This window comes from Mirounga leonina, unplaced genomic scaffold (genome assembly GCF_011800145.1).
Source record: "Mirounga leonina isolate KUSES-001 unplaced genomic scaffold, KU_Mleo_1.0 Mir_173, whole genome shotgun sequence".
Classification (NCBI taxonomy): Eukaryota; Metazoa; Chordata; class Mammalia; order Carnivora; family Phocidae; genus Mirounga; species Mirounga leonina.
Window position 1 is genome coordinate 63,643,814 of NW_023270447.1, and position 12,689 is coordinate 63,656,502.

The 12,689-nt window shown below is 42.2% G+C and overlaps 1 protein-coding gene across 4 annotated transcripts in view; it reads left to right on the top strand.

Annotated features, from left to right (window-relative positions):
* Positions 1–1,465: 1,465 nt before the first annotated feature.
* The window catches only part of TRIT1 (tRNA isopentenyltransferase 1), a 42,859-nt gene continuing 31,635 nt past the window's right edge, over positions 1,466–12,689 (top strand). For 2 of the 4 annotated variants that reach the window (XM_035018941.1, XM_035018944.1), the window contains exon 1: positions 1,469–1,656. Coding sequence is in view for 1 of the 4 variants with exons in the window: in XM_035018939.1 (XP_034874830.1) it covers positions 1,483–1,656 (174 nt within the window). In the remaining 3 variants the exon portion in view is untranslated. Of the gene's footprint in view, positions 1,657–12,689 lie in introns of all 4 variants that reach the window. The other 2 variants (XR_004681704.1, XM_035018939.1) reach the window with 2 other exon arrangements.

Genomic DNA, 12,689 nt, shown 5'->3' on the forward strand with positions numbered 1-12,689 from the left:
CGATGCGGGGCTCGATGCGGGGCTCGATGCGGGGCTCGATGCGGGGCTCGATGCGGGGCTCGATGCGGGGCTCGATCCCAGGACCCTGGGATCATGACATGAGCCGAAGGCAGATGCTTAACGACTGAGCCACCCAGGCGCCCCTGCTCTTAACTCTTTAGTGAGGCAGATGGGGTGTTACCATTATAATAATACAAAGCGTTAAACAAATGGTGGTTGTTTGTGCTAGGATATTGTAGCAGGTACTTTTTGGATATAACTTCAATTTATCCTTATGACAATCCTGAGAGGTATTTCATGATAAAACTGAGGCTAAGAGGTAAAGTTAATTGTGTGAGGTCAGGCAACAGCTAAGTAGCAGAGCTGGGATTTGAACCCAGGTCTCTCTGATTTCAAAGCCCTTTTTTCTTTCTTTCTTTCTTTTTTTTTTTTAGATTTTATTTTATTTATTTGAGACAGAGAGAGAGAGAGAGAGAACCTGAGTGGGGGGGAGAGGGGCAGAGGGAGAAGAAGAGTGAGAAGCAGACTCCCCACTGGGCAGGGAACCTGTTTGTGGGGTTCAATCCCAGGACCCCAGGATCATGACCTGAGTTAAAGGCAGACGCTTACCGACTGAGCCACCAAGGCACCCTAAAGCCCTTTCTTAAAGGTTGTGGGGTTTCCTGAATTTCGGTCATCTGGTCTGCACTTTAATCTGAGGGTTACTACTCCTTTATCCTTTCTGACTTCCTTATTTTTCCTTCATATTTTGTGGGTTGTTTACTTGCTTTTCTCTGTTCTCAACCTATTTCTTGCATCCCTTCACCAAAGAGATGGAAAATTTTGTCCTGCCTTCTGATTGTGCCTGGGTTTCCGTTTTGGGATAAAAATGTTAGAGCAGTCGCCCTTGCCTGAGAACTGGGCAGATCTGATCATGGAGAACACCACACATTTAGCTCACTGTCTCCAGCACTAGATAGGCAAACCATTCTCCTCTCCATTTAACAATTATTGGGTGTCTGTTCTGTATCAGGCACTGTGCTAGGCACTGGAGATACAGCAATGACCTAGGCAGAATCTGTTCCTTGCTTTTATGGAACTAACAGCCTGGAATGGAAGTCAGGCAATACACAAGAAATCAGTATATATTTTTATATTGTAATTAGTGGTATGAAGAAAAGAACTGAGTGCCATGAAAGAAAGAATAACGGGGATAGACTTCAGATAGGACTGCCATCCCTCATTTAAGGGAGGAGATAGTTTTAAAAAATCGATCTCTTTAATAAATTGATTATCAGTTGTTAAAAAAACAAAAAGGAGAAAGGAGATCGTCGAGGCTCTGACACCAGCTAGTTGATGGCAGTCACGTCGGGAGCCTCTCAAGCTTGGAAACCATCGCTTCGCCCCTCCCCCCATCCTCCTCACGGAGCCCCAGGTATGCGCAGGCGCACCGACGGTTGCCATGGGGACAGCTGCTCCCGCGCAAGCGCAGATATCTTCAAAATGGCGGCGGCGGCGGCTGCACGAGCAGTTTTTGTGGGCTCCGGGCTCCGGGCCCTGCCACGAACACTGCCTCTTGTAGTGATTCTCGGGGCCACGGGCACTGGCAAATCCACCCTGGCGTTGCAGCTAGGCCAACGGCTCGGTGGCGAAATCGTCAGCGCTGACTCCATGCAGGTATGATAGTGCGGCTGGCCCCGGGCCTGCGAAACCCAGAGGCCGCCTGCGGGCCTCTGGCCGAGTGGATGCCCTGTCGCATGGTGGTAGTGATTGAACCCCGAGGCTTGTGGGGCGGAGTGGGTCGGTGAAGGGAACCCATAATTACTAGATGCCCACCATGTGCCAGACATAATGTCAGGCGATTGATTCCGTTTCCTCATCTCATTTACTTCTCACGACGTTGCTGTTGGTAGATACCATCTCCATTGACACTTGAGGGAATTCACCTAGGGAGACGAAACGGCTTTCTCCGTGTCACATAGCGAATAAGTGAAGGAGATGGCATTTGAACCTATAGGGTTGACAGGCGTCCAATAAATACCTGTTGAATGAAAATTATTGCAGAGCTTTTGCTATTTAGAGTCAGCGACACCGGTATAAATCGGTTACCATCTATGAGTAGCTCCCGAGGGAATGGAACAGGGTGGATATTCAGGAGACCTGCATTCTAGTTCCGAATCTGCCGTCGGCCACGTGAGCTTAATGTATCTGTAAAGTGGAAAAAATGCCACCTACCTCACAGGGCTGTAGTGCTTAATAAGTGAGAGCGTGAGTTTTAGAATGAAGAGCAGGGTCCTGGAGAAGGCCAGGGCCAGGCACCTGGTAAATGTTATGTTTAAGTTGAGATTTTTAACTCCCTACTGGCTGATGGGAGTCAGAAGGCTTTGTCCTCTTCCTTGAGTTAGAGGGAAGCCGAGGAGTGTAATACACCTGGCACCTGGGTGCATTTGGGCTCGGGTTGAGAGTGGGTGACATTTTGGGTAAATCTGTGATGGAGGAATTATAAACACTATTTATTGAAGATAATTTTCAGTTAATGAGTTTTTACAGAGTAAATGAGTTTTTACAGAGTAAATGAGGCACTGAGTCTGGCACCTACCTGATGGGTACTCAGCAAGGAAGAGCATTCCTTCTCACCGTTGCACCCCATAAATCTCTGGGCATGGTTTCTACCTTTATTAGTTCATTTGGAGTGACATGACCATCAACACACATGAAATGATTAGGATAATTCAACAAATGTTGGTTTGCAACCTCTATTTTGTGTCAGCTTCGAGAGACAGACTTTACCTCAAATCCCAGCCCTGTCTTTTCTAAGATGTGTGACTTCAGCCTGACCTCTTTGTGCCTTTGTTTCTTCTGTAAAACAGGAAGAAGAATATCAATAACACAACATAATTGTGATGATTGATGTGATAAAGTATGTAAAGCACTTAATACAATGTATGGTGCATAGTGCTAAAAATATGATGGGTGCTATTTTCTGCAAGGCCCTTTTGGAGAGAGAACATCATAATCCCTGTCCTCAGGGAGTTTTAGTCCAGCTAAACATGAAATAAAGCAGTTAGAAAGTGTTTGAACTGTAATATTAATGATGCTCTTTGCAAGGTGGATGGGGTAGGGAGGAGAGAAACTACAAGTGTTAGATTTTATACTAAACCATACAATTTCTGAAAAGGGAGAAATCAATGAAGACTGGTATAGTCATGGAAAGCTCTCTGAAAAGGGACTTGAAAGGTGAAGTTTGGATAGATAAGAAAGAAGAAAAGGTATGTCAAAGAAGGAACGTGAATCAAGGTTTAGAAGGTGAACTGAGCATAGTGTTATGTAGGACAATGAAAGGAGGATGTTCATTAGGTATTGTAGATATTGTGGATGGAATGGGGAATGCGTAACATGATGAAGGCAGTGTGTAAGAAGCATTCATTTGTGAACAGTATGCATGATGAATTGGATTTGGGGGTGGGTGTTAGGAATGCAGGGGAAAGGAAAGATGTAACTTTTTTTTTTTAAAAGATATATTTATTTGAGAGAGAGAGCGTGCTTGAGTGAGCCAGGGGAGGGATAGAGGGAGAGGGAGAGAATCTCAAGCAGATTCCTTTCTGAGTGCAGAGCTCCTCCACCATGGGGCTTGATCCCGGGACCCTGAGATAATGATCTGAGATGAAATCAAGAGTTGGACGCTTAACTGACTGAGCTTACTCAGGCGCCCCAAGATGTAACGTTTTTGAAGGTATTATCATGTTAAAGTGAGTTGGTCACTGATTGCTCAAAGAAGAAGAATGCACATAATATGACTCAGGATTCAGGTTTGTATGCCTGGGAGAGTATGGTGAGCCTGAAGTCAGGAAGATTTGGCAGGGCACAGGGGGAGTAGCAACAGGACATCCAAGGGGAAAGTCTATGGATGGGTGGAGAGTGCAGCAGGTATGACCCCACTTCAGGACTCTTGTACTTATTAGCCTCTGCCTGGTGGCACTTCTTCCTCTATTTAACCGTGTGGCTTGCTTTCTCTCTACATTCACGTCTTTACTAAGATGTCACCTTACTGAAGCCTCCTCTGATCATCCCATTTAAAATAACACACCACTGGTTCCCTGTTCCCCATCTTTCTCATATAGTAAACATTAGTCTTTGTCAGGGGAATGTTCCCAGTAAATCATCTTAATTTTACATCTGTTTGTTTGTTTGTTTTTAGATTTTATTTATTTATTTATTTGAGAGAGAGTGCACCATCATGAGTGGGGGGAGGGGCAAAGGGAGAGGGCGAAGCAGACTCCCACTGAGCAGAAGGCCTGACATGGGGCCCCATCCCAGGACCCTGGGATCATGACCTGAGCCGAAGGGAGATGCTTAACTGACTGAGACACCCAGGCGCCCCAATTTTACATCTATTTTTAAGTAAGTTAGTGGGTTCTGGCCATGAGTGTTGTATATAGCTCTGTAATAGCTATTATCCATTTCTCAGAAGTGTTTTTTTTTTTTTTAAGATTTTATTTATTTTTTTGACAGAGAGAGACATAGCGAGAGCAGGAACACAAGCAGGGGGAGCGGAAGAGGGAGAAGCAGGCTTCCCTGCCGAGCAGGGAGCCCGATGTGGGACTTGATCCCAGGACTCTGGGATCATGACCTGAGCCGAAGGCAGACGCTTAACGACTGAGCCACCCAGGCGCCCTCTCAGAAGTGTTTCTTTACTCATAGCTGTGTACCATAAGGTTGAGGTTGCCAGAGGTCTTGTTGGGTGTAAAATAGGTCATGTCAGTGTGCCTCATATAGTGCTGATGATATGGTAGACCTTAGTATTTGATGAAGTATTTGTTGACTTGCCTTATTAAAACAGCACATCTTTTTTTAAAATTTTATTTTATTATGTTAGTCACCATACATTACATCATTAGTTTTTGATGTAGTGTTCCATGATCATTGTTTGTGTATAACACCCAGTGCTCCATGCAATATGTGCTCTCCTTAATACCCATCACCGGCCACCCCCCCTCCCCTCTAAAACCCTCAGTTTGTTTCTCAGAGTCCATAATCTCTCATGGTTCGTCCTCCCCTCTGATTTCCCCCCCTTCATTTTTCCCTTCCTACTATCTTTTTTTTTTTTTAACATAAAATATATTTGTTTCAGAGGTACAGGTCTGTGATTCGTCAGTGTTAGACAATTCACAGCGCTCGCCATAGCACATACCCTCCCCAATGTCTATCACCCAGCCACCCCATCCCTCCCACACCCCACCACTCCAGCAACCCTCAGTTTGTTTCCTGAGATTAAGAGTCTCTTATGTTTGTCTCCCTCTCTGGTTTCATCTTGTTTCATTTTTTCCTCCCTTCCCGTATGCTCTTCTGTCTTGTTTCTTAAATTCCTCATATCAGTGAGATCATATGATACTTGTCTTTCTCTGATTGACTTATTTCACTTAGCATAATACCTTGTAGTTCCATCCACGTCGTTGCAAATGGCAAGATTTCGTGTTTTTTGTTTGTTTTTTTTTGTTTTTTGATGGCTGCATAATATTCCATTGTATATATACACCACATCTTCTTTATCCATTCATCTGTTGTTGGACATCGTGGCTCTTTCCATAGTTTGGCTACTGTGGGCATTGCTGCTATAAACATTGGGGTGCACATACCCCTTCGGATCACTACATTTGTATCTTTGGGGTAAATACCCAGTAATGCAATTGCTGGGCCATAGGGTAGCTCTATTTTCAACCTTTTGAGGAACCTCCATACTGTTTTCCAGAGTGGCTGCACCAGCTTGCACTCCCACCAACAGTGTAGGAGGGTTCCCCTTTCAGAAACCGCATCCTTGCCAACATCTGTTGTTTCCTGATTTGCTAATTTTAGCCATTCTCATTGGTGTGAGGTGGTATCTCCTTGAGGTTTTGATTTGTATTTCCCTGATGCCAAGTGATGTTGAACACTTTTTCATGTGTCTTAAAACGGCACATCTTGATCCATTCAGATTTTTCCTGTGGTTATATAAGTAACTAGGATATGAGACTTAAATTTCTTTCATCCTAGGGATGCCATGAGTGTTAATTAATGTATGAAAACACTTGAAGATTATTGAGCTTTCTGAACTGGCTGTAGGTTGTGTTTCGTTTTGATTATATCATGGATATTTGTAACATTTCCTCTTGGTCCCCATTGGAAGACTTTGACCTTTGATTTTACTTTTCAGTCCAAATAATGATATAAAGTATCTCTGCCCCATTTACGTGGCTATACACAGTTCTTCATTTCTGCCTTTGCTTACATGCCCCTGTTACCTGTTCCCCTTGTTTTCTACCCAGTGGAGGGAGGTGGTACTTTTCAATGACTTGATGTTGACTCAAAATTTTTGGTAAGCATGTGAACAAAATGACATTTAAAAAAAGAATTGAAGTATAGTTGATACACATGTCACATTAGTTTCAGGCGTACAAAATGACATTCTTAAAAAAAAATGGCATTCTTAATGTTGGATTACCAGCTCCTTGAAAGAACATTTTCAATTTCAAATAAGTACACAGGCAGAATGATAGTAACTTAAATTTGTATAGCAAATTTTATAAAATACTTACAGATGCTTTTTATTCTCGCTATAACCTTGTAAGGTAGATATTGTCATTTCACAGGTCAAGGAAACAGGCTTTGCAGTAAGGTCTTAACAGTAAGTAACAAACCTGGACTTGAACATAGGTATTTACTTTCCATGCCCGCTGCCTTGTCCACACAAAGCCATACCCTTTAGATGAGGCAGGAGCAGTGGTCCTCAGTCATTAGAGAGTATTTCTTAACTTGTGCCACTCTTCTTTCTCAGGAGTGTGCTACATTTTGATCAGAATTTAAAATGTATTTTAGGGGGCACCTGGGTGGCTCAGTCAGTTAAGCATCTGCCTTCAGCTCAGATCATGATCCCAGGGTCCTGGGATCGAGCCCCACATCGGGCTCCCTGCTCAGCGGGAAACCTGCTTCTCCCTCTCCCACTCCCCCTGCTTGTGTTCCTTCTCTCACTGTGTCTCTCTCTGTCAAATAAATAAATAAATAAAAATCTTAAAAAAAAAATGTATTTTAGGATTCATATTGTGATAGTGTGAATTCGTAGTGATGTCTGTCCAGTGGAGTGTTGAGCTTAGTGGTGGCCACATGATGTGTTGCTTAAGGGGATAAAACTTGCTGCAACTAAGAGATATAATTTAATGTCAGTAATTTAATGATACCTGGAGAGAATGTTTGCTGAAACCAAGGGGAACACTTGCCCTTGTGGATAGCCTAGATGGAGCAGTAAACTTTGTTGTACAGCCACACAGACCAAAGGGTGACCAAATGGAAAGTGTGATAATTAGAAAGTTCTTTCAAGGTTCCAAGTTGATCTTTTAAAAAACAAATATTTGCATTTTAATAATCCCTTTTGGAATGATGTCCAGAATTTTGCATTTCAGAAGTGTACTAGTAATTCAAAAAGGATTGCAAAATAACATCTTAAAACTTAAATTGTTTTGCACCTAATACTTACTTTGTCATCCCTTTGTCCTACCTTAACTGTAGGGCCATCACTTTGTGCTACCTTAACTGTAGGGTGATCCCCCTTGGGGCAGTTCCCATCCAGGGAAAGTGATTATTTTGTAAACATTGAATAAGTAAGTGCTTTAAGTATTGAGGTATTTAAGTCTTTGAGGGAAAATCACAATGGAGTGTTAAGGGTGGTATATCTAGCATGATAATATTGTCATGGAGCCTGATAATGACTTGTCTCTTTAGCCATGTAGCATCTGAAGATCCTGCCTGGCTTCTTGCTTCCCATTCTCACGTACTTAATTTGTTGAGTGGGACGTCAGAAACACTCTCTGAGGAATTACTTGCTTAGGGCCTCCTGCTGGGCTCTACTTTGGATTTCTGCGTGGCAGGTGTGACAAAAATGAGAAACAATATTTGTGCTTAATTTCCTGAGTTTTCCAAACCCCAATTTCACAAATTATAGAAACTAAATATTGTTAGCAGTAAGAGTCTACATTTAAGGAGGGACAGGTAATGCAATCCCTGTTTTCCAGGATGGAAAAACTGAGGCCCAGAATATTAAAGAGCACACTAGAGATCGCAGTGCAAGACACTGGTACACCTGGGAATTGGATCTGGGTCTTCTGACTCCTGTGTAGTGTCTGATATATTGCAGGAAGATGATACTGAAGGTCTTCCTTTCAGTCTGAGTCTTTTTCTTGGCATGTAAATTCAAGGTACAATGCACTGCCTTCAGTCACTGGATGAAACATTGTACTGAGAAACATGAAGGCACTTGCCAAAAGATGTACAATGACTGCCTGGAAATACAGACTGCCAACTATATGCCAAGAGAAAAATAAACAAAGTGTTCTATTTGGGTTTATAGAGAGGAAGTATCTCTAATGCCTTAGTTCTTCAAGTCCTGTGGAGAAGCAGTAGTCATACATAGGAGCACAGTTCCCTTTGTGTTTGTCCAAACCTACAAGAGGAGAAGCAAATGATTTTTGGCAGCCTGACTAGTGAGCAGGCTATGTGTCATGTAATAGACGCGGAGTTCTCCGTTCTTTTTGTTTGCTTCGGGACATAATTTAGGGGCAGTGTTTTTTGTTTTTGTTTTTTTTTAACTGAAGGACTGTTTGTCTGATAGTGCTCAAGAAGATGTGGGATGCATGGGGGAGGGATATGAAAGAGAGATGGGAGAGTGGATCACAGTGGCTTAGTAGGACATGAAATAAAAGTCACAAAAACCTGTTAACCAGGAGAGATGGGAGCTATCTTGGAGGCTGTTTGCCATGACTGACAGAGGTGGTCTTTAAAAAAAGAAAAAACCGAGCCTGACAAGAGGCTAAGAAGGAAATCTCAAAATTTTTGACTCATCTAAAAAATCTGAATGAGTTTCTAGATCCCTTAGATCACCTCCATTGTGACTGAGTTTAGTTTTCCTTTGCCTACAGTATTAAACCTGGGTGGGTTGTTCATATACTGTATATTCACTTTTTTGCAGCTGTGGGAAGAACTCTGGAATCAAACATCCTATGTTACGTAGGGAAAGAGAAGTTACCACTGGCCAAATGAGAAACCATAGGAGAGCACAGATGGGACTTGCAGGTTCCGATCTGTGAGGATGAAGTGCTGCCCTGATGCTTCAGTGCCTGGGGCAGGGTGTTGAAACAGCTCTTCAAAGGGAATGTATATTCAAGGGGTAAAAGTTATTTGGGGTAAATAGGAATTCACCTATGTGATTTGTATGTTCTTGTATGTGGCTTAGCCAAGTTGGTTTTGATTTCTTGTATAGTTGGAATTCTTCAGATAAATTTGAGTAAGACTGGGGTCCTGTTTGCTTCCTTGCTTACCTTTGGGACCCTAGTTCTGAGCTAGAGCTTCACTGCTCCTTCCTCATTGTGTCATCCAGAGTTCAAGGTCTTGCCACAATACCATGAATCATCATCATCATCATCATCATCACAACGTAGAAAACAATAATAGTGTATATGCCAGGTACTGTTCTAAAAGTTTGACATATATTATCTTATTTAATCTCCTTACCACAGCCTTGTGAGGTAGGCACCATTATTATCTCAGCCCTACAGAAAATTACTTTCTTGAACCCTCATCTCTGTGCTTTTCTATGTTTTTTCCTCCACCTCTTCTTATTTATCCATCCTGTATCCCATTCTTTTTTTTTTTTTAAGATTTTATCCATTTATTTGAGAGAGAGCACAAGCAGGAGGAGCAGCAGAGGGAGAGGGAGAAGCAGACTTCCCACTGAGCAGGGAGCCCGACGTGGGGCTCAGTCTCAGGACCCCGAGATCATGACCTGAGCCGAAGGCAGCCGCCTAACCGACTGAGCCACCAAGGCGCCCCCTGCATAGCATTCTTTTCCTCTGTACCACAGTATACATTTTATCAGGCAGAGGAGGAAGACTTTTCCTGACAAAAGAATAGCATGAGCAAAATAAAGGAAGAATAGAAGTGTATGGTCTGTTTTCAAGGAGTGACCAGCAATTATCTGGCATAGAGGATACTTGAGGGACAGTAGTAGGAGGTGAAACTAAAAATATGGGACCCTGTGAACAAATTGTAGAGGACCTTGAAAGGCAAATGCCAGGAGGTGTGGGGTTTTAAACATGGAAGTGATAGTAAATCTGTTTCATTGGGTAACTCTGGTGGCTAAGTGGAGAGTGGGTTAGAGAGGGATAAACAGCTTAGGATTCCGATACATTAGCCTGGATAAGAGGGGCTGGCATTGGACTGTGGCTAGGGAGAAGAGGTAACCATTTTGACATTTTGGAGACAGAATCAGTAGGATTTTGGTTATTGAACTGGAAGTATTATGAGAAAAAATGATGGAGAACAAAGCCTTTTTGTATTTAGAAAAAAGAGATACGCTTCCTGAAAAAAATCCAAATTGGGCGCCTGGGTGGCTCAGTTCGTTAAGCGACTGCCTTCAGCTCAGGTCATGATCCTGGAGTCCCTGGATCGAGTCCCGCATCGGGCTCCCTGCTCGGCAGGGAGTCTGCTTCTCCCTCTGACCCTCCTCCCTCTCATGCTCTCTGTCTCTCATTCTCTCTCTCTCAAATAAATAAATAAAATCTTAAAAAAAAAAAAAATCCAAATTAACACAGAAAAGTACAAAGGAAATACCACCATAGTCTTAGCATCCAGAGGTAACCATTTTAACGTGTTGGTGCGCATCCTTTCAGATATTTGTGTATTTATGCACATGTGTTTATGTGTTCTTTCCCCCCGATTTTATTGTGGTAAAATACACATAAAATTTACCACCTTAACCTTTGTTTTTTTAAGTAAATTCTATGCCCAGTGTTAAGCTCAAATTCTGGCCCTGAGATCAGGAGTCACATGCTGTATCAACTGAGTCGGCCAGGCACCTCCATCTTAACCATTTTTAAGTGTACAGCTCAGTGGTATTAAATACATTCATAATGCTGTGTAACCATCATCATCATCTATCTCCGTAACTCTTTTCATCTTGTAAAACTGAAACTCTCTACTCATTAAACAATACCTCCCCATTCCTCCTTTCTCCCAACCCTTGGTAACCACCATTCTACTTTATATGTCTATGATTTTGACTGCTCTTAAGTACCTCACATAAGTGGAATCAAAAATATCTGTCTCTTTTGTGACTGGCTTATTTCACTTAGCATAATGTCCTCAAGGTTCATCCATGTGTATATGTTTTTACATAAATTGACTTGTACATTTCATATTCTTCTGTATCCTGCTTGCCCCTCCCCCCCAATATGTTATGGGTATCTTTATGTGTTAATGTATGTTACTGTACATCAGTGGTCTCAATCTGGGGTCATTTTGGCCCCCCCCAGGGGACATTTGCAATTTTTGGAGACATTTTTGGTTATAACAACTGGGGAGGTGGATTCCTGACATCTAGTGGGTAGAGACCACGAGTGCTGCTAAAGATCCTACTATGCATAAAACAGCTCCTCACAACAAAGAATTATCTGGCCCAAAATATCAGTATATTGTACCAAGGTTAAGAAACTCTGTTCTACATTATTCTTGTTTGTTAAATTTTGAAGTAATTATAGATATACACAAGAGTTTCAAAGATAGTGCAGAGGGTTCTTGTATACCCTTTACCCAACTTTTCCTACAATTAGCATCTTAAATCATCTTGGTACATTTCCAAAATTAAGAAATTGACATAGTTGTAATACTGTTAACTGTAGACTTTATTTGGATTTCACCAGTTTTTCTACTAATATCTTCTGTTTTTGGGATCCCATCTAGGGTCCCACATTGCCTTTAGTCATCATGTCTCCTTCGGCTCCTCCAATCTGTAATAGTTTCTCAGGTTCTTCCAGTCTGTGACTTTGATACTTTTGAAGGGTACTACTGGTCAGCTCTTCTGTAGAATGCTTCTCAATTTGGGTTTTTCTGATGGTTTCTCATGATGACACTAGCATTACAGATTTGGGGAAAGCATACCGCAGAGGTGAAGTACCCTTCTCATTACATTATATCAGGGTATGATGGCAACATGACTTATTTCTGGTGATGGTAACCTTGATCATTTAGTTTGGGATGTATCTGCCAGATTTTGCCATTGTGCAGTCCCTTATTATACTCTATTTGTTAGAAATGAGTTGCGGGGCGCCTGGGTGGCTCAGTCGTTAAGCGTCTGCCTTCGGCTCAGGTCATGATCCCAGGGTCCTGGGATCGAGTCCCACATCGGGCTCCCTGCTCGGCGGGAAGCCTGCTTCTCCCTCTCCCACTCCCCCTGCTTGTGTTCCTGCTCTCGCTGTCTCTCTCTGTCAAATAAAAAAAAAAAAAAAAAAAAAAAGAAATGAGTTGCTAAGTTCAGCCCACATTGAAGGGGAGGAGATTTAAGCTAGGAAACATACATATGTACACTATTCCATGTATACACAAATATCTATGTTTTTGTCTGTATCTGCATATATATGAAAATAAACATGGGCTTATACGGATATTTCTGACTCTACTCTGGCACCACAAGGTTCATTGTAGTGTTCCTTCCCTTGCCTATTTGTGACTTCTTTCTCAGAGGGTAAGAAATTTGGTTCTCATTGTCTATAACATATTTACCGATTTGTACAACCTGTATAATAGTTTCAGTAGTTACTTATGTGAGAAACAAATTTACCAATTAGGTATGATGTTTGTGTGCAGTTCTTTTTGTTCATTTTAGCCTTATAGTATCTAGTCATAGTGAT